This window comes from Somniosus microcephalus, chromosome 28 (assembly GCF_052327205.1).
Source record: "Somniosus microcephalus isolate GS21.2 chromosome 28, FLI_Smic_1.0, whole genome shotgun sequence".
Classification (NCBI taxonomy): Eukaryota; Metazoa; Chordata; class Chondrichthyes; order Squaliformes; family Somniosidae; genus Somniosus; species Somniosus microcephalus.
In genome coordinates, this window is record NC_141014.1 from 44809629 (window position 1) to 44831961 (window position 22333).

At 47.4% G+C, this 22333-nt stretch overlaps 1 protein-coding gene across 2 annotated transcripts in view; it reads left to right on the plus strand.

The window, feature by feature from the left end:
• Positions 1-21315, plus strand: part of LOC147099711 (circularly permutated Ras protein 1-like) — a 166732-nt gene extending 145417 nt beyond the window's left edge. For both annotated transcript variants that reach the window (XM_085969104.1, XM_085969105.1), the window contains exons 19-21: positions 2200-2293; positions 3417-3473; positions 18784-21315. In XM_085969104.1, coding sequence (XP_085825230.1) covers positions 2200-2293; positions 3417-3473; positions 18784-18876 — 244 coding nt within the window. In that variant the 3' untranslated portion in view covers positions 18877-21315. The remainder of the gene's footprint in view (positions 1-2199; positions 2294-3416; positions 3474-18783) is intronic.
• The last annotated feature ends 1018 nt before the right edge of the window (positions 21316-22333 follow it).

The window sequence follows — 22333 nt, forward strand, 5'->3', positions numbered from 1 at the left end:
CGACCAGGGGGTCCGTTTTATGGGCCCTCACATGCTTTCGCAGTAAGACGGGCCCCGGAGAAGTCAGCCAAGTTGGCAGCGTGGTTCCCGTAGTCGATTTCCTGGGGAAAACAAACATTCGTTCATGGGGGGTGGCGTTAATGGCAGTGCAAAGCAGTGACCGGATGGAATGCAGCGCTGCCGGGAGGACTTCCTGCCAGTGAGAGGTTGGGAGGCCCTTAGACTTTAAGGCTAAGAGAACGGCCTTCCAGACAGTCGCGTTCTCTCTTTCCACCTGGCCGTTCCCTCGGGGGTTGTAGCTGGTGGTCCTGCTTGCAGCGATACCTCTCGCTAATAGGAACTGGCGAAGTTCCTCGCTCATGAAGGAGGAGCCCCGGTCGCTATGTATATAGTTCGGGAACCCGAACAAGGCGAAGAGGTCGTTCAGGCATTTAATGACCGTGGTACTGGTCATGTCTGGGCAGGGGAAGGCAAAGGGGAAACGGGAGTACTCATCAATGATGTTGAGGAAATACACATTACGGTCAGAGGACGGGAGGGGCCCCTTAAAATCGATGCTCAAGCGCTCGAAGGGGCGGGTGGCCTTGATCAGGCTTGCTCTGTCCGGCCTAAAGAAATGCGGTTTGCATTCGGCACAGGTTTGGCAGTTCCTGGTCATGGTCCTGACCTCCTCGATGGAGTATGGCAGGTTGCGGGCCTTAATGAAGTGGTAAAGTCTGGTGACCCCGGGGTGGCAGAGGTCGTTGTGGAGGGTCTGCAGTCTATCAGTTTGCACGTTGGCGCATGTACTTCGTGATAGAGCATCTGGGGGTTCGTTCAGTTTACCAGGCCGGTACAAGATATCATAATCATAGGTGGAGAGCTCGATTCTCCACCTCAAGATCTTGTCGTTCTTGATTTTGCCCCTCAGCTTGTTATTAAACATAAAAGCGACCCCCCATGAACGAATGTTTGTTTTCCCCAGGAAATCGACTACGGGAACCACACTGCCAACTTGGCTGACTTCTCCGGGGCCCTGTTATTTAGCCAATAAAATTGATATACCTATCAATTCATCCAATGAAAAGTGATGAGTTAAGAAAGTAACTATAGGTTTTTATTGGCTAAATAACAGAGCCCACCCTCGTGGGTGATCGGATCCAACAAGGAGGAATACCAGCCAGTCGACCACCTTTATACCTGGGCAAGTAGGCGGAGCTATGGGCGGAGTCAGCATTGGTCAGCCCAGGTATAACAGCGTGGCAAGAGGCGACCTCGTGTAGTGATACAACAGTGTAAACAGTGATAACCATAGTGTAACGATATAACAGTGATAACCATAGTGTAACGGTAGTGAACGATAAAAGTGGTTTACCACATTAGGTGACTGTGCTCAAGCTGCAATGACGCGTTCCGGATGAAGTGCGTTCCGGATGAAGTGCTAGGAGACTTGGGGGGCGGGGGGGAGAATTTGGTTGCTTTGCGTCTCCCGTTAGTGCCCTAAGAGGGCACTAATGGGGCGCAAAGCAACTAGCGCCCAGGCGCGGCAATGTTTGCACCGCTCGCAAAATTGACCAGACATTTTGTGACGGTGCTAAACACTACCGCCACGATCTCCTGTGCCGGCAGATCGTGACATCAGTCAAGCGTGCAACGCCCCGGACCGAATATTGAGTGGCGCCCCCTGCCTTACCGCCTGCTGCTAGCAACGACAGGTTGAGGGGAGCGTTTTGCAGTCAGGAAGGGACTGGGGGAGCGCTACTTAAAGGCGACCGCTTCCTGCCCTTTTTTGTCGGCGACATTTTTGCACCATGCATTTTGAGAGAGAGAGAGAGAGACTTCTGGAGCGATTTAACGCTATGTGAAGGAGTTTTGGGTACTGAGCAGCACTTAAGAGAGGTGTGTAGCGCCTGATTTAGCGCTCCAATCACCTCCAGGGACGATAGAAGCCAAGTTTGCAGTCGGAGGCGATAATTAGCACCAGGCGCTAAACTTTGCGCGCGGCCGATAATTGTGTCCCAAACGGGGTGATACCGAATTTCTCCCCCTTGGTGTGAAGACCCAGCTTCTTCAGCTATATCTGTTGATCAAAAAGAAACTGTTAAGAAAATAACCTTAGCAAAGCTTTTTGGAGAGGTGCAGGAGTGGAGCAGAATACAGATAGAAAGTAATGAGGAAGCGATTCAGCCCAAGAAGCATTGAAATGTCTCTTTTCCACAGAGCCAGAAAGAAAGATGTGGAGCAGGAAGCGATTTACGAGAGTTGGGTCCAATCCATGTCCCCTATTTGCAGAGGTCTCAGTAACAAAACACAGGTAACCAAACCATTTCTTTCTTTACATTTCCTCAGTTTTCCCGCAGTGCGACCACAGCAGCTCAGATCTATGAGCATCTTTCACTAATCCTGGATCAGTCTGGACAGCTCATGCAGACAGGACAGCATCTGTCCAGGCAACCAGTGCATTCACAACTTATTGATCTGCCCTCTTTGCAGAAGTCTGTGAGCAGGTGGGACCTTGGGAGGATGGGGAGCTTTGTGTCACTCAGTGTCTCTGACCCATGCCAGTAATCAGCATTCACACTTGAACTTAAATGAGTGAAGAGACTGGAGTTTGATTCATGTTGCAATCACACTCACGTTTCCCATACACTACGATGAAAACTCACTGTGGGTTTATTTTTTATGTTTCATGGTGAGGTCACGGGAGCCACTGTGCAACTACCTTTAAAATGAATATTTACGGCTAACTGAAAATTACTAACCTGTTCAACCAAAATAAGAATGATCAGTGAATTGAATCCCAGATGAAAGGAGACAAATCATATTCTACAGCTCCTCCCATGTGATGTCCAGAGCCAGAGTACTGGACCATGTACACCCGGAGCATACTAAGTCAATGGTGCTATAATCTGAGATGGAGTAAATCAGCCAGAGTTCTTGTTGCTGATCACTATCCAATGACCTCTGCTGTGAGGTGCATGCTGGGATCATGGGTGAGGCTTTCTACAGTCAAATAGCCAGCCAACGGTTACTTTCTGGGCCCACACATGAAACTTGTTTGATGTTCCGGAAGGCAAGACATAACTCAGCAAAAGTTCAGAACATGGCAGCAGAAACAAGGGGGAGCAGCTGTCTGCCCTTGCACACCCGCTGGGAGCAGCTGTCTGCCCTTGCATACCCGCTGGGAGCAGCTGTCTGCCCTTGCACACCCGCTGGGAGCAGCTGTCTGCCCTTGCACACCCGCTGGGAGCAGCTGTCTGCCCTTGCACACCCGCTGGGAGCAGCTGTCTGCCCTTGCACACCCGCTGGGAGCAGCTGTCTGCTCTTCTTTTCAGCTGTGGGTTTGGCACCGAAGAGGAGTGAAGAGTAGGAAATAAATTATAATATAAAGATAATAAACAAAACATGTTTCAAAAGTGTCCTGACTTCTCTTTCAGGATGCAGCAACAGCACAGCCTGTGTATGAGGCACTGGGCACCAAGAGAGATGCTAAGGTAAGGACCAATTCATGCATGTGCTGACAGTAGGGATATGTCTATGTAATGCTGCATTGTTACAGACTGCTCACTGCACTGGCTTGTTTAAAAGCCAGAGTTAGAGCAGAAGCAGCATTGCTGCAGCAGTTTTTGGTGTAATTCTTTCAAGGCAATTATTACAGAGAGATGTTATTTGTCCAGTTGCAATTCAACTCTGTAGTACCTCAACTCTCTCACGCCAAAATCAAACTGCATTTTAAATGTTCCTAATGATTTTTGTTTCTACTGCACAGTAAGGCAGATTATTCCAATGTTTCTCATTGTTCAATTAAACTTGTTTTTGCAAAAAATCTTTATAAATTTAAGTTTTGCTAATTTTAATTTATGCCCCCTGGTCTTTTTTTTGGCCTATCTGCATAATATTAAAAGCCTTGAGTATGGCATGCGCTTTGGGTCTATATCATTACTTCCTGTAATGCTTTTTAGAATGACAACCTCTTATGTAAATATTTATAACACTGTGGCATTGCCACATTGGGGAAACACTGTGTGTTTGTAGATAAACCTGTATAATCCCCTTTTAACTGCTGTATTCCCCTCCCCCCGCAAGACAGTTGCAAGCTGAGAGGAATAAGGCACGTTCAGACTTGCCTGCTGCTGTTAGAAGGAAAACCAATCAGGTTCCAGCAGGTGACCAATCCGTGAGTCATCACAGGTTCGCGGGCTTCACGAATTCAGTACCGTATTGTGAGAGTTGGAGTAAAGACCTATTTCTTGTAGCTCGCTGTGTTGCCTATTTCTTTACGCGGGAGACCATAGTCCCCCACAATACAAATCCACATCTAAACATTTTATAATAACAGAAAATGCTGGAAAAACTCAGCAGGCCAGACAACATCCGTGGAGAGAAATTAGAGTCAATATTTCGGGTCAAAACCCTTTATCAAGACTTGATAAAGGGTTTTGACCCGAAACGTTGACTCTAATTTCTCTCCACGGATGTTGCCTGGCCTGCTGAGTTTTTCCAGCATTTTCTGTTGTTATTTTGGATTTCCAGCATCTGCAGTATTTTGCTATCTAAACATTTTATAATGGGAATCCTGCATGTAAACACTTATATGTCACATTGCAGTTGCCAGTTTCGGCCACTAGTGGACAATATGTTGTGAGCCTCTCAATGTGGCTCCCAACACCAGATGCCATTTTATTTTCCCTGATTCTCAGATACTTTCTTCCTGTTTATCAGGTGTTTTAACCCCAATTTAGTGTTTTCACCTGATAAGTGAATGACCCAGAACCAACTTGCCAATTCACAGACCTCCCCAACAATTTTAGCTGTCTGATTGCTGCTGCTCTCCTGCTCTGCCCCCTCTCCCGCTCTGCCCCCCTCTCCTGCTCGCCACTCCTCTATACTGATCACATCCCCTCCATGACTTCATAACTTACTCCGGGGCCTAATTGGAACAATGGAGGCGCACGTAGTGAGAGCCAACTACTGGCCACAGATAGGAAGGTAACAGAAAGTCTGGTACTTCCTGGGGCTTAAAGATAGCGGGGCAGGCACAATAGAAGCCCCATCAAAGTATCATTGATTGTTGTGGCTTTGAATGGATATAGAGCAATGTCTAGCAGGTGGTATTTGCATATCTGCAGCTTATCATTTATTTAAATGTATCGCCCCTGTGAAAGTAACACATGTTGCTGTGACAATCCCAGGAAGGCAGCCAGGCCTGGGCTCTCCCTGTGGGAAGTTAATAAAAGGGCAGCACCATGGCAGTAGATGGAGGACAGGGACAGTGTGGGTGTGAAGAATGAGGGTGCAGCACTAGGAGGAGAGCGTGCTTTGCATGGAGCAGGTGTATGGTCAGGGGGAGTGAGGAACTTTGGTTTGGGGTCGAGAAACATTGTTAGTGGCTCAAGAGGGGGGCCAGGCTGTGGAGGGGGCTGGTGGTTATTTCTCTTTAACTGCCTCCATCACAAAGCGTACTAGACTAGTAGCATTCAGCAGCAAACTCTCAACCATTTTTAATCAAACAGCCGAAGGTAATGCCCATTCCCAAGAATACAAGCCTGTCACTTTAACTCTGAAAGCAGTTAATCAGGAAGTAGCAGCACTTTTATGGGGTGTGTCTGCTTCTGATCTGCATTCAGTACAGGATCAGAGGAAATCTGCGGAGTCAGCTAACAAATATTTACATGTAATTTATATTGCTGCCCAGTCAGGTGCAGACAGAGTGCGAGTCATCAAAGAGTGCTGTGAGTTAGGGTAAGTGGGGTGTTAGGTGCTCTTTTCAAACTTTAACTCTGTGGGTTGTAGTTAATAAGGCCTTTCTGGTGCAGAGTGACTGTTGGTAAACCATTTAACTGGTGTAACTAGAGGGATTGATTTAATTTAAATCCAATTAATTAAAGGGGATACTAGCATCTAAAATCGGGCAGAGGGTGTCCATAACTAACAATAAAAAATTTAATTAATTACATAGAATGGAGCAGGTGATGTGTTACTGTTGCGAGACGTGGGAGCCGGTGAACCCCATTGAGGCTCACGGTGATTACGTCTGTGACAAGTGTCTGCTGCTACAGGAACTCCAGCTCCGTGTTGATGAGCTGGAGTCTGAGCTTCAGGCACTGCAACACATCAGGGAGGGGGAGAAGTACCTGGACTCTGTGTATCAGGAGGTGGTCACACCTATGAAGTTAATTAATTCAGATGTAGCCCATGGTCAGGGACAGGACGGTGTGACTATGAGTGAGGCAGGTACGGGGATCCAGGAGGTAGAGCTGGAGGAGCCGCAGCCCTTGCTCTTGTCCAACAGGTTCGAGGTTCTTACTCCTTGTGGGGACAGGAGCAGGGACTGCAGGGAGGATGAGCAACCTGGCCACAGCACCATGGAACAGGGGGCCATTCAAGAGGGGGGAGTAAATAGAAATGTTATAGTGGTAGGGGATAGTATTATTAGGGGGATAGATAGAGTTCTCTGCAGCCGAGAGCGAGAGTCCCGAAGGCTGTGTTGCCTACCCGGTGCCAGGGTTAAGGACATCTCCTCTGGGCTGGAAAGAAACTTGCAGTGGGAGGGGGTGGATCCAGTTGTCGTGGTCCATGTTGGTACAAACGACGTAGATAGGACTAGGAAGCCGGTTCTGTTAAAGGAGTATGAGCAGCTAGGGGTCAAATTAAAAAAACAGAACCTCAAGGGTAATAATCTCTGGATCATTACCTGAGCCACGAGCGAATTTGGCTAGGACAAATAAAATTAGAGTGTTAAATGCGTGGCTCAAAGACTGGTGTGGGAGAAATGGGTTTTGCTTCCTGGGACACTGGCACCAGTACTGGGGCAGGAGGGAGCTGTTCCATTGGGACGGGCTTCACTTGGCCAGTGCTGGGACTAGAGTCCTGGCGGATCATATAACTAGGGCTGTAGAGAGGGCTTTAAACTAACTAGTCGGGGGGAGGTTCCTAGAGAGCAAATAATAAAAATGACAACAGAGAAGGTGATAGACTTAGGTAGCAGTGGGGAAATTAAAAACCAGAGCGTGTCGGGAAGGGGCAGAAGGTATGGAGTAAAAGGTAAAGTAATAAAAAGGGCAAAAGCAGGAACTAAGTGTCACAAAACATATTTGAAAGTGGTTGAAATCACTAAGGAAGTGGTACTCGGTAAAATAATGGGACTCAAGGTGGATAAATCACCTGGACCTGATGGCTTACATCCTAGGGTCTTGAGGGAAGTGGCGGTAGGGATTGTGGATGCATTGGTAATAATTTTCCAAAACTCCCTGGACTCAGCAAAGGTCCCGGCAGACTGGAAAACTGCTAATGTAACGCCCTTATTTAAAAAGGGCAGTAGACAGAAGGCTGGAAACTATAGACCGGTTAGCCTAACATCTATGGTAGGTAAAATATTGGAGTCCATTATTAAGGAGACAGTAACAGGACATTTGGATAATCATAATTTAATAGGACAAAGTCAGCATGGTTTTATGAAGGGGAAGTCATGTTTGACAAATTTGCTGGAGTTCTTTGAGGAAGTAACATATAGGGTGGATAAAGGGGAACCAGTGGACGTAGTGTATTTAGACTTCCAAAAGGCATTTGACAAGGTGCCACACAAAAGATTATTGCTTAAGATAAAAAATCACGGGATTGGGGGTAATATTCTGGCATGGATAGAGGATTGGTTATCTAACAGAAGGCAGAGAGTTGGGATAAATGGTTCATTCTCAGACTGGCAATCAGTAACTAGTGGTGTTCTGCAGGGGTCAGTGCTGGGTCCCCAACTCTTTACAATATATATTAACGATTTGGAGGAGGGGACCGAGTGTAACATATCAAAGTTTGCAGATGATACTAAGATGGGAGGGAAAGTAGTGAGTGAGGAGGACATAAAAAACCTGCAAGGGGACATAGACAGGCTAAGTAAGTGGGCAGAGATTTGGCAGATGGAATACAATACTGGAAAGTGTGAGGTTATGCACTTTGGCAGGAAAAATCGTAGAGCAAGTTATTATCTTAATGGCAAGAAACTGGAAAGTACTGAAGTACAAAGGGAACTGGGGGTCCTGGTGCACGAAACTCAAAAGGTTAGTATGCAGGTGCAGCAAGTGATTAAGAAGGCCAATGGAATGTTGGCTTTCATTGCTAGGGGGATAGAATATAAAAATAGGGAGGTATTGCTTCAGTTGTACAAGGTATTGGTGAGACCGCACCTGGAATACTGCATACAGTTTTGGTACCATTCTTAAGAAAAGACATACTTGCTCTCGAGTCAGTACAAAGAAGGTTCACTCGGTTAATCCCGGGGATGAGGGGATGGACATATGAGGAGAGGTTGAGTAGATTGGGACTCTACTCATTGGAGTTCAGAAGAATGAGAGGCGATCTTATTGAACATATAAGATTGTGAAGGGTTTGGATCGGGTGGATGTGCGGAGGATGTTCCCGATGATGGGTGAAACTAGAACTAGGGGGCATAGTCTTAGAATAAGGGGCTGCTCTTTCAAAACTGAGATGAGGAGGAACTACTTCACTCAGAGGGTGGTAGGTCCATGGAATATGCTGCCCCAAAAAGCTGTAGAAGCTACATCATTACATAAATTTAAAACAGAAATAGACAGTTTCCTAGAAGTAAAGGGAATTAAGGGTTACGGGGAGCGGGCAGGAATTTGGACATGAGTCTAGGTTCGGATCGGTCATGGCCCTGTGGGTAGCGGAGCGGGCCCAGGGGCCGTGTAGCCTGATCCTGCTCCTATTTCGTGTGTCTAATTCTGTTAGATTCAGGAGATGGTTCTGTGATAGTGGATTGGCGGTTAGGATCAGATCAGCCATGATCTTATTGAATGGCGGAGCAGGCTCGAGGGGTCGATTGGCCTACTCCTGCTCCTATTTCTTATGTTCTTATGTTCTTATTATCAGCCTCAACCCCACTTTCCCGCCCGATCTCCAGATCGCTTGATTCCCCTAGAGTCCAAAAATCTATCTCAGCCTTGAATATACTCAAAGATTTAGCATTCACAGCCCTCTGGGGCAGAGAATTCCAAAGATTCACAACCCTCTGAGTGAAGAAATTCCTCTTCATCTCAGTCTTAAATGGCCTACCCCTTATCCTGAGACTGTGACTCCCTAGTTCTAGACACTCCAGCCAGGGGAAACAACCTCTCAGCATCTACCCTGTCAATCCCCTTCAGAATCTTGTATGTTTCAATGAGATCACCTCTCATTCTTCTAAACTCCAGAGAGTATAGGCCCAATCCACTCAAACTCTCCTCATAGGACAGCCCTCTCATCTCGGGGATCAATCTAGTGAACCTTCGTTGCACCGCCTCCAAGGCAAGTATATCCTTCCTTAGATAAGGAGACCAAAACTGTGCCCAGTACTCCAGGTGTGGTCTCACCAAGGCCCTGTACAATTGTAGCAAGACTTCCTTACTCTTATACTCCAACCCCCTTACAATAAAGGACAACATGCCATTTGCCTACCTTATTGCTTGCTGTACCTGCATGCTAACTCTGTGTTTCTTGCACGAGGACACCCAAATCTCTCTGAACACCAACATTTGAAAGATTCTCACCATTTAAAAAATATTCTGTTTTTCTCTTCTTCCTACCAAAGTGAGTAACCTCACATTTCCCTACATTATACTCCATCTGCCACCTTACTGCCCACTCACTTAGTCTATCTATATCCCTTTGGAGACTCTTTGTGTTCTCCTCACTGTTTACTGTCCCACCTAGCTTTGTATCATCAGCGAACTTGGATACATTACACTTGGTCCCTTCAGCTCGGTCATTGATGTAGATTGTAAATAGCTGAGGCCCCAACACTGATCCTTGCGGCACCCCACTAGTTACAGCCTGCCAATCTGAAAAAGATCCGTTTATCCCTACTCTCTGTTCTCTGTCCGTTAACCAATCCTCCGTCCATGCTACTATATTACCCCCAATCACATGATCTTGTGTAATAGCCTTTTATGTGGCACCTTATCGAATGCCTTTTGGAAATCCAAATATATTACATCCACTGGTTCCCCTTTATCTACCCTGCTAGTTACATCCTCAAAAAACTCTAATAAATTTGTCAAACATTATTCCCTTTCATAAAACCATGTTGACTCTGCCTAATCATGTTATGATTTCCTAAGTGCCCTGATACCACTTCCTTAACAATGGATTCCAGCATTTTCCCGACGACTAATGTCAGGCTCACTGGCCTGTAGTTCCCTGTGTTCTCTCTCCCTCCTTTCTTGAATGGCGGTGTTACATTTGTGACCTTCCAATCCACTGGGCCCGTTCTAGAATCTAGGGAAGTTTGTAAGATCAAAACCAATGCATCCACTATCTCTTCAACCACCTCTTTTAGAACCCTCCCCCCGATTCCCATTTTTACTAGGGCTCCTTGATGCCACACTCGGTCAAATGCTGCCTTGATGTCAAGGACAGTCACTCTCACCTCACCTCTGGAATTCAGCTCTTTTGTCCATGTTTGGACCAAGGCTGTAATGAGGTCTGTGTTGTGTATGTACCTTTAAGAGAGAACTGCTTTATACTGTTGTACCGGCAGTGACCACACCTGTATATAAAGCAGTAGCAGGCTTCTGTACTTTCAGTTCCAGCATACCCTCTGTTCAGTAAACACCTCTTATTACCGTTCTCCTGCAGTCCGTGTGTTATTGATACGTGGACTCTACAGTGGCGACGAGCAGGTTTGAACTCACCTGCAGTACTGCATCACCTCAAGGGGATCCACCCCTGGGAAGAAGCTTCTTGGAGGTCAAAGCCATAGCAACGGGCGTCGACCGTGGGCAACCGCCCAGTGATCCATCGGAGTCCAGAGAATCGCAGGGGAAGCTGTGGAGAGCTGGGCCTGGTTCTCCAGTCAAGGTGTCCCAGCAAATCGGGCTGGTAGCAGGTAGTGCGCTGACCCTTCCCGGACTGCGGCGGGCTAGAGCTCGAGCGAGCGGCTCTGTAAGGGGGCCGAGCAGCGTCGTCGGGAAGAAAAAGAGAGAGAGAGGGTGGAGCGCACAGGGCGCGGCCGGTGCTCAAGAGTCGGGCAGCATTGGAAAAACAAAAGAAAAAAGGGGAAGGAAAGAGACGCGCAGAAAGCCGCGGGGCGCCGCCATTACCTGTTAGAACGCGAGGAGCAGCATTGGCAGCAGGGGGAAGAAGGAAAAGCGCGGGAGGCGCCATTTTAATCCATTGGGGAAGAAGGAAAAGCACGGGAGGCGCCATTTTAAACCACCCAAGATGCCGAAGAGTGGCAGCATCACTGTTTTCGATAATGAAATAGAAGACTGGACCACGTATGTGGAAAGAATTGAAGTGCACTGCAGGGCAAATGAGATGGCCGCTGAAAAGAAGGCGTCGGTATTATTAAATTTGATGGGCGCGAGAACGTACGGCCTATTGCGAAATTTAATTACCCCAGCTAAACCAATGGAGAAAAGTTTTGAAGAGATTGTCAATATCTTACAGGAACATCTAAACCCTACACCGCTGCTGATAGCAGAAAGATTCAAGTTCCATAAACGAAAGCAGCACAAAGACGTGAGTAATGCTGACTATCTTACGGAACTACGCAAGTTATCAACACACTGCCAGTTCAGAGCAGGACTGGCAGATACCTTAAGGGATAAGTTTGTCTGCGGGCTCCAGAGTGAAGGAACCCAGAAACGACTACTTTCGGAAAAGGACCTTACGCTAGAAAAGGCTTTCAGCGTTGCAGTATCCTACGAAGCAGCAGCACGGGGAGCTGCGGAAATACAACAGAAACCGCAAGAATATAGCACCAATGAAATGGCATATGGAGCAGAAAAGTGCTATCGCTGCGGCAGAACAACCCATGACCAGAAGGATTGCTGGGCTAAGGACAAAGTATGCAGGCAATGTGGAAAAATGGGACACATAGCACGAGTCTGCAGGTCGGGAAAGAAAACCAACACTAAAAGAACTATTAAGGAAAAGTACAAGAAAGTACAAAAGATGACGGACAGTAGTTCAGAAGACCAGAAGAATGATAATGACTCCGGGAGCAGGGGACTAAGTTGTCTAAAGCTACACAACGTGATCGCAAAGGAGGATCACCGAACCATTTGGGTCACCCTCATGATAGCAGGGTCCCAAGTAAAGATGGAATCGGACACAGGATCAGCCCTAACAGTCATGAATCGACGAGACTACGAGCGGCTATTCTCACACATTCCCTTGAAGGATACGTCCATTGTCTTGAAGACATATACGGGGCAAAAAGTCTACCCCAGAGGAAAAATAAGGGTGCCCGTTAAATACAACGGCAAGGAAACACAGGAACTGTATCTATATATACTACAAGATGGAGGACCACCATTATTGGGACATGAATGGATCTGAAAAATACAATTAGATTGGCATTCCATTCAGGCGCTAACTGTGGCTGACAAAAAAGATGACGACGCCACACCTGGACGACTGTCAAAAATTCTAACTGACGCGAAAGAGGTGTTCCAGCAAGGACTTGGGACTCTAAAAGGAGAAATGGCAATGATAAAAATTGAAGATAACTCAAACCCAAAATTTTTTAAGGCCAGACCGGTACCGTATGCGATCCGCCCAGCCGTCGAAGCAGAGCTGGAGAGTCTGGAGCATTTGGGTGTGCTGTCCAAGGTGGACTGGAGCGAGTGGGCCACACCCATCGTTCCTGTAATGAAGAAATCATTGAGCAGCACGCCTGGGGAACCGAAGAAGGTTCGCATCTGTGGGGACTTTAAGGTAACTGTGAACCCAGTCCTTCACACAGTACAATATCCACTTCCGCGGAGAGAAGATATTTTCGCCTCACTATCTGGAGGGAAATGCTTTACGAAGATTGATCTGGCCCAAGCGTATCTACAAATGGAGGTAGATGAATCATCTAGAAAATACCTCACGATAAACACTCGCAAAGGTCTTTACCAGTACAACCGACTGGTATTCGGGGTAGCATCAGCTCTGGCTATTTGGCAGAGGGCGATGGAACAAGTCCTGCAAGGGATCTCGGGGACCCAGTGTTACTTGGACGACATCCTGGTTACGGGCAGAAATGACAGTGAACACCTTGCCAACCTGGAGCAGGTGCTCACTAGATTACAAGAATATGGACTACGAGCCAACCGCCCCAAATGCGAGTTTTTCAGGCAACAAATCTCGTATTGTGGCCACGTGATTGCTGAAGAGGGGTTACATAAGTCCCCAGACAAGATTGAGGCAGTAGTCAAGGCTCCAGCACCGGAAAATGTGTCACAACTGAGGTCGTCCCTCGGGTTGGTGAACTACTACCATAAGTTCTTGCCAAATTTGTCTACAATTCTGCACCCGCTGAACGCCCTGCTGCAAACTGGAGTAGCATGGAAATGGAGTGATGAGTGTAAGCGTGCCTTTCAGAAATGTAAATGCCTAATCACTTCAAAAGAAGTATTGGCTCACTGCAATCCATCACTACCGATTCGGTTGGCATGTGATGCGTCTCCCTACGGCATTGGAGCGGTGCTGTTGCACAAATTCCTTGACGGTTCAGAGAGGCCAATAGCCTTTGCGTCACGCTCGTTAACATCAGCCGAGCGTAACTACGCCCAGATTGACAGGGAGGCCCTCAGCCTGGTGTGGGGGGTGAAGAAGTTCAATCACTATCTGCACGGGCAGAAATTCACCTTACTGACTGATCACCGGCCTCTTGTCTCCATTTTTAACCCAAAGAAGGGCGTTCCGGTGATGACGGCGCAACGGCTGCAAAGATGGTCCCTTTTTCTAGGGGCACATCAATACGACATAGAGTATAAGGGCACGAAACAGCATGGAAACGCTGATGGGCTGTCGTGCCTGCCGCTGCCTACGGTGGGGGAAGCACCTGCAGTGGACCCTGTTGAGATATTCTATTCAACCATAGTCGAATGTCTACCTGTTACAAACTCAAGTATAGAGAAGGAAACCCGAAATGACCCGACACTCTCTCGGGTCTATGATTTGACGGTGAAGGGATGGCCAGCACATGGCGACTCACTGTTGCCAGCATTCTCGTCAAGGAGAGAACAGCTGTCAGTGTGCCGGGGGACCTTGATGTGTGGATCCCGAGTGGTAATTCCACCCAAGTTGAGAGAAAGAGTGCTCAATGAGCTTCATGAGGGTCATCTGGGAGGGGTAAAAATGAAGAGCCTAGCCAGGGCGTTTGTGTGGTGGCTGGGAATCGATAAAGAAATCGAGGAAATGACCAAGAGATGCACAGGATGCCAGAAAGTCCAAAACGCTCCACCACAGGCCGCGCTACACCCATGGGAGTGGCCCTCATCTCCATGGCAACGGGTACACATTGATTTTGCTGGTCCATTTATGGACTCAATGGCCTAGAAATTAGGTATAGCCCCGCCAGGTCTTTAGCGCCCGAAATTTAGCGCTCGGCCGGATTCCCGTAGCGCCCGCCTGAAATGCAGTTGCGCCGCCCCAACACGGAGGCGGGCGCTATTGGAGGGTTTGGCCGCCTCGTTTGGGGTGAAGAATGTCAGTTTCAGGCGTCCAGCTGCCGCTGCGGCACCCGATGCGGTGCGGCAGGCTGGGGTACTGCAGGCCTCCTCCTTCTCTTAAGGAGGAGCTGCCTGCAGCCGTGAGATCGCCGCTGGATTCCCCCGGCAAATGAGCCCGGCACCACGGAGAAGTGCCGGGCTCGCGGGAGTGACACACCAATGTCGCGGGGGGGTGGTGCAGGAGTCCGGGGAGGTGCGGCCAGGCGGCCACCGGGAAAGCGGCCGGCCGCCCCTCCATCTTTATGCGCCGGCCTCTCGGAGCTGCAAGGCACCATTTTGCAAACGCTGTTTGCGGCCGCCACGGGAGAGGCGGCCGCAACTGAATTTGGCGGTCGGACCGGAATTGCATTGGAACCGGGGCGCTGCGCACACCGATGACGTCATCGGTGCCGGCGCAGCGCTACCGGCTAACGTCGATGTTACGGACCAACTGAATTTTGGGCGCGAATAAACTTCCGGCGCAAACCACTCTATAGCCCATAAGTGGGCGCAAATGCGACTGAATTTCTAGGCCAAAGTTTTTATTCGCCGTGGATGCACATTCGAAATGGCCAGAGGTCATCAAAATGTCCTGCACCACCACGGAGAAAACTATTGCAGTCCTACGGACTATCTTCGCCAGGAATGGCTTGCCAGAACAGATTTGCTCCGACAATGGACCACAGTTTGTGTCCGAGGATTTCCAGAGGTTTTTGAGGAATAATGGGGTAAAGCATTACATATCCGCCCCATATCATCCAGCCACAAATGGATTGGCTGAGAGGTTTGTTCAAACCTTTAAAAAAGCAATAAAGGCGATGTATAACGACAACATACCACTGCAACACAAGGTGGATAATTTCTTGTTCGCTTACCGAAATGCGACATATGCAGTCACCAACCAAGCTCCAGCCATGGTGTTCTTTAACCGCGGGTTAAGATGTCGCCTGGACTTGATCAAACCAAACATAAGATGAGATGTTGAGAATAAGCAATTCCAGCACATCAACGAAAAGCCAACCAGGAGCTTCAAGATAGGGCAACCAGTCTTGGCCCGTGACTACCGAACAGAAAAATGGCAGCCAGGAACGATATGCACACGGCAGGGACCACTAATGTACACAGTGGACGTTGAAGAGGGCATCGTGAGACGCCATGCTGACCAGATTCTAGAGTCACAGGAACAAGTCAAACCCATACCACGAGCATGCGCACCTGGTGATGAACCCGAAGTACAGATTGCGTCTACCTCAGAATCAGTGGTATTGGAAGCTGACGAACCAACCAATGACAATGAGCCAGAATCGACTCCGCCGCAAGAACAGGATACTCGAGAAAGGCGCTATCCAGACAGGATCAGGAAGCCTCCTCAAAGACTGAATTTATAAATGATTACTTTCAGCTGATGTATATAGTACAAAGAAAATTGTAATTGTAATTAGTTATTATTCAGTTGTTAAATGAATGTTATGTACTGTTTATCTAAAAGGGGAGGAATTGTTGTGTATGTACCTTTAAGAGAGAATTGCTTTATACTGTAGTACCGGCAGTGACCACACCTGTATATAAAGCAGTAGCAGGCTTCTGTACTTTCAGTTCCAGCATACCCTCTGTTCAGTAAACACCTCTTATTACCGTTCTCCTGCAGTCCGTGTGTTATTGATACGCGGACACTACAGTCTGGAGCCGAGTGGTCTTGGCAGAACCCAAACTGGGCATCAATGAGCAGCTTATTAGTAAGGGCTGCTTGATAGCAGTGTCGACAACACCTTCCATCACTTTGCGGATGATTGAGAGTAGACTGATGGGGCGGTAATTGGCGGATTGGATTTGTCCTGCTTTTTGTGGACTGGATATATCTAGGCAGTTTTCCACATTGTCAGATAGATGCCAGTGTTATAGCTGTACTGGAACAGCTTGGCTAGAGGCGCAAGTCTTCAGCACAACAGCCGGGATGTTGTCTGGGCCCACAGCCTTTGCAGTCGGTATCCAGTGTGCTCAGCCGCTTCTTGATATCACATGGAGTGAATCGAATTGGCTGAAGACTGGCTTCTGTGGTGGTGGAGACCGATATGGATCATCCACTTGGCACTTCTGGCTGAAGATGGTTGCAAACGCTTCAGCTTTGTCTTTTGCACTCACGTGCTGGGCTCCACCATCATTGAGGATGGGGATATTCATGGAGCCTCCTCCTCCCGTTAGTTGTTTAATGGTCCACCACCATTCACGACTGGATGTGGCAGGACTGCAGAGCTTTGATCTGATCCATTGATTGTGGAATCACTTAGCTCTGTCTATAGCATGCTGCTTCCGCATTTTAACATACATGTAGTCCTGTGTTGCAGCTTCCCCAGGTTGGCACTACATTATTAGGTACGCCTGGTGCTGCTCCTGTCATGATCTTCTACACTCCTTATTGCACCAGGGTTGGTCCCCTGGCTTGATGGTAATGGTAGAGTGAGGGATATGCCGGGCCATGAGGCTACATGTTGTGCTGGAATACAATTCTGCTGCTGATGGCCCATAGTGCCTCATGGATGCCCAGTTTTGAGCTGCTAGATCTGTTCTGAATCTATCCCATTTAGCACGGTGGTAGTGTCACACAACAAGATGGAGGGTGACCTCAGTGTGAAGATGGGACTTTGTCTCCACAATGACTGTGTGGTGGTCACTGCTACCAATGCTGTCATGAACAGATGCATCTGCGACAGGTAGATTGGTGAGGACGAGGTCAAGTAGGTTTTTCCCTCGTGTTGGTTCTCACCACTTGTCGCAGACCCAGACTGGCAGCTATGTCCTTCAGAGCTCGGTCAGTAGTGGTGCTACCGAGCCACTCTTGGTGATGGACATAGAAGTCCCCCACCCAGAGTACATTCTGTGCCCTTGCTACTCTTAGTGCTACTTCCAAGTAGTGTTCAACATGGAGGAGTACTGATTCATCAGCTGAGGGAGGGCGGTAGTTGGTAATCAGCAGGAGGTTTCCTTGCCCATGCTTGACCTGAAGCCATGAGACATGGGGTCCAAAGTCAATGTTGAGGACTCCCAGGGCCGTTCCTTCCCGACTGTATACCACTGTGCTGCCAGTGGGACAGGTCATACCCATGGATGGTGATGGAGGAGTTCGGGACATTGGCTGAAAGGTTTGATTCTGTAAGTATGACTTTGTCAGGCTGTTACTTGACTAGTCTGGAGGACAACTCTCCCAATTTTGGCACACGCCCCCAGAAGTTGGTGAGGAGGACTTTGCAGGGTCGAGTGGGTGTGCCGTTGCCGTGTCCGTAGTTGGTCCGTCCGGTTTCATTCGTATTATTGTGTTTTGTAGTGGTTTGTTACAACTGAGTGGCTTGCTAGACCATTTCAGAGGGCAGTTAAGAATCAACCACATTGCTGTGGGTCTGGAGTCACATATAGGCCAAACCAGGTAAGGACAGCAGATTTCGAGGGTTCGAGTACAAGAACAAGGATGTCTTGCTGCAGTTGTACAGGGCCTTGGTGAGACCACACCTTGAGTATTGTGTGCAGTTTTGGTCGCCTTATCTGAGGAAGGATGTTCTTGTCATGGAGGGAGTGCAGCGAAGATTCACCAGACTGATACCTGGGATGGCAGGAATGACATATGAGCAGAGATTGGGTTGATTGGGCTTGTACTCGCTGGAGTTTAGAAGAATGAGAGGGGCTCTCATTGAAACTTATAAAATTCTAACAGGACTGAACAGACTGGATGTTCCTGATGGCTGGCGAGTCCAGAACCAGGGGTCACAGTCTAAGGATAAGGGGCAGGCCATTTAGGACAGAGATGAGGAGGAATTTCTTCACCCAGAGAGTGGTGAACCTGTGGAATTCTCTACCACAGAAGGCAGTGGAGGCCAATTCATTAATTATATTCAAGAAGGAGTTGGATATATTTCTTAAAGCTAAAGGGATCAAGGGGTATGGAGAGAAGGCAGGGACAGGGTACTGAATTTGGATGATCAGCCATGATCTCATTGAATGGCAGAGCAGGCTCGAGGGGCCGAATGGCCTACTCCTGCCCCTATCTTCTATGTTTCCTTCCCTAAAGGACATTAGTGAACCAGATGTTTTTTTTTGACAATCTGGTAGTTTCATGTTCACCATTACTGATACTAGCTTTTTATTCCAGATTTATTTAGTTAACTGAATTTAAATTCTCCAACTGCCGTGGTAGGATTTGAACTCGCGTCTATCAGATCATTAGTCCAGGCATCTGGATTACTAGTCCAGTAACATTACCACTATGCTACTAAATGTGTAATCCAAGTGCTCAAGCATTGTATTGATAATGTGCACCTTTTTGTTGTGTCCTCAGTCTTTCACAGATGACATCGCCAATGTGATTTTTCGGCTGAAGAACGCAAAGAAAAAAATGTTCAAGAAACCAAAGTTCATGGTGGCACTGTGATAGCCACAGGCAAATCAGCCTGATGCTGTCTTGGGGCACTGGCTCCCTCTTTCTGGAAACTTTTAAAGCACAGGGGCTGCAACGGTTCAAGAAGAAAAACCACCAGCTAGGGAAGGGCAATAAATGCCGGCCTTACCACATGCTGAAAATAAAGTTTAAAAATATAATGCACTATTAGATGTTATAAAGAGGTGACTGCTAATTGGCTGAATCAGTATCCATAAAATTCAAGCAAATTTCCATTTTTCTCCTGATCTCCCAATTGGTGGAATTGATAGAAAAATGGTGTAAACTTCCATTCAGCCACTTTTCTGTGGTTTCTGCAAATCATCCATCAAAGTTATGGTGGGAGACCAGGAAAACCAACATGGAAATTCTAACCAGAAGTGTCAGCTTGGCTCAGTTGGTCGAACTCCTGACTCAGAAGGACTTGAGGTCATATATATGCTGACAATCCAGTGCAGTACTGCAGGAGTGCTGCATTGTCAGATGCCATCCTTTTGATGCAACATAAAACTGAGACCTGCCTGCCTGTTCAATTAACGATTCCATGGCACTGTTCAAAAAGCAGGGAGTTCTCCTGGTGTCAAGACCAGCGTTTTTCCCTCAATTATCACCACCAAAAACTGATTGGCTATTCATTGCTGCTTGTGGGATCATGCTGTGCAGAAATGGCTCATGCATTGGTTACATAACAATGACTGTAGTAAAGTAATTAATTGTACTGGAGCATTTCTGAGAGATATGAAAAGATGTTATTTAAATGCAAATTGGTCTTGTCTTTGGTATGGAATGTTTGCGCAGTAGTAAAATATTGCCCCAGAAAGCCCTCAAACATGTAAGCACAACACAAGCCTCATCGTAAAGTCTAAGGGGTCGATTTTCCTGGAGCCGTTAGGCGGGGTTTCAGGCGTGTGGGGGGGGGGGCGGGAAATCCCGAATTCGGGGGTCCCGACACCATCCCGCCCAAAACCCGCCTCCACGTAAGTTTCACAGGAGGCGGGTACCCGCCCCGCACTAGGACCCGCCGACCCGAGGCGGGAAGGGATTAGTGCCAATTAACTGCCTGTTAACAGGTAGTTAACAGGCAGTTTTTAGCCTAATCCCTATTTTGAGGGGTGTCATGTGGGATTCCCGACGGCTCCAAACCACGCCAGGTTAGAGCAGGTGGGCCGTCGGGTTGAAGGACTTGGAGGGGTCGTGATGTCAGTGTTCAGGTGAGTTATGGGTGCATGAGTGCAAAGGTAAGTGTGTTTGGTGTGTCTAAAGTGTGTAAAGAAGTTTAAATTACCTGTACTTACCTTAACAGCCTTTCTTCCTCGAGGTTTCGGGAGTCCATCACTCAGCCGGCACTGAAAGCAAAATGGCTGCGAGCTGTCAAAAGTGACAGCCTTCAGCTTTCATTGCCGGTGAGAGTTCTAACTGAGTCTGTGTAGAAGGACTCAGGTTAGAAGTCAGACTGTCAGTGTTTGACAGCTTCAAACAGCTGTGAAACACTGATATTTCATCTGTCAAGACCTCTTGACAGATGAAATTTCAGTCTGTGACGTCACCTGTTGCCGGGTGGCCCTTAATTGGCCTGCTGAGCCCGCTGGGCGGGCTCAACAAGGTCAATCAAGGGAAAATCGCGTGGATTGGCCGGACGTCGATGTAGGCGGGACTAAAACCCGAAAGTTGTAGTCCCGCCTCCTTCCCGACAGCTTAATGAAAATCGACCCCTAAGAGTTTGGGGTGAACTTTAATTATTGAAATTTCCTTTTGGTATGAAACAAACCTTACTAAGAACAGCAACGTTTCATAACAGGTCTACAGATTGTGTTTAGCCCAGAAACCACTAAATTATTACCTTTCTGAGCCTCGGCATTTAGTTTGAGTTTTATAGTTCAGAATTTATTGCAACAAATCATATAGCCAATGTTACAAATATAACCTCAGGTAGAGTTCTGGAGATATTACGGTGACTGATCTGCTCTACATCTTCTCCTTATCTCTCCCTTTTCTTTTTTATTCTTTACTGTAGTGAGTATCCCATTTCCCTTTATCTCATCCTTTCTCTTTCGCTCACTTCTTATCCATGGAGATCAGATGGTAGTGTTTGCAAAATTATGAATGTAATACAAGTAATACCTTTATAACCCCTGAAATATATTTATACCTAAGCAATGGGCACTAGGATGTTATTATTCTAAATGTATTAGTGCTAAGTTTATCATACACCTCTAATAGGACTTTGTCTCCCTGCCTGTGTTGCTGTGTTGCTTTAATAGTGGACACTGTCCTAAGTTGCTGTCTCACAGTGGTATTTGTAGTGTATGTACCTTTATGAGCCCCTGTGTACTGTAATACCGGTAGTGACCACTCGGGTATATAAGCCTGTATAGCGTCTTGTATCTTTTAGTTCACTTCCAGACTTTGTTCAGTAAACACCTGTTAAACCAACTCCTGCATTCCGTGTCTCCATTAACACATGGATACAACAGTATTGATGAAGCTTCACTTTCAGCCATGGAGTAGTGTGTCGCACTCTCGCCTCTGGAGACTTAAGCACAAGATCTAGGCTAACACTCCAGTGCTGCACTGTCGGAAGTGCTGTCTTTCAGATGAGACGTTAAACTGAGGCCCTGTCTGCTCTCTCAGGTGGACGTAAAAGATCCCACGGCACTATTCGAAGAAGAGATGGGGAGTTCACCCCAGTATACTGGCCAATATTTATCCCTCAACTAACATCACTAAAACATCTGGTCATTATCTGATTGCTGTTTGTGGGATCTTTCTTTGTGCAAATTGGCTGCAGTGTTTTCTACATTACAACGTGACTACAGTTCAAAAAGTACTTCATTGGCTGTAAAGTTCTTTGGGACGCCCTGAGGTCGTGAAAGGGGCTACAGAAATGCAAGTCTTTCTTTCACTGAACAGTGGGACCTGGATAAGTTCAGAGTGTTGATCTGTGATATTCTGGTAACCATGGTGACTGTCTTGTTCCTATTTGAAGAGATTTCTGAATAAATATGTAGTTTTGTACATTTTAATATAACTGTAAATTTTCTTTATAAAGTTCACAATTGTAGAGCAACAGCTGGGAGTTCCTCCCACACGCTCGGCCCAACAGCCGGCTCCAACCCCCTTTCATTAAAGACAAGGGGGCGATTTTCCCATTGGAGGCGGGTTTCAGTTTGTGTGGGAAAAAAATTGCAATTTTCACCTAATTGGCCAGTTGATTTCAGAGGTGTGGGTTCCCCTGGGCCAATTAGTGTTTTGGGACTGAAGCCTCTGCTGACATCACTTACCCAGCTTAATTTAAGGGCTGCTTGCTGCCTTGGCTCATTCCACTGGTTTTTGGTCGATGGTGCACCACCTCCAACATTTTTTCTGCTTCAACAATGGCCAACTCCAAGGCAAGGGCCTCCTCGAGGTTCTCCGATGAGGTGCTGGGAATGCTGGTTGAGGGGGCGAGAGC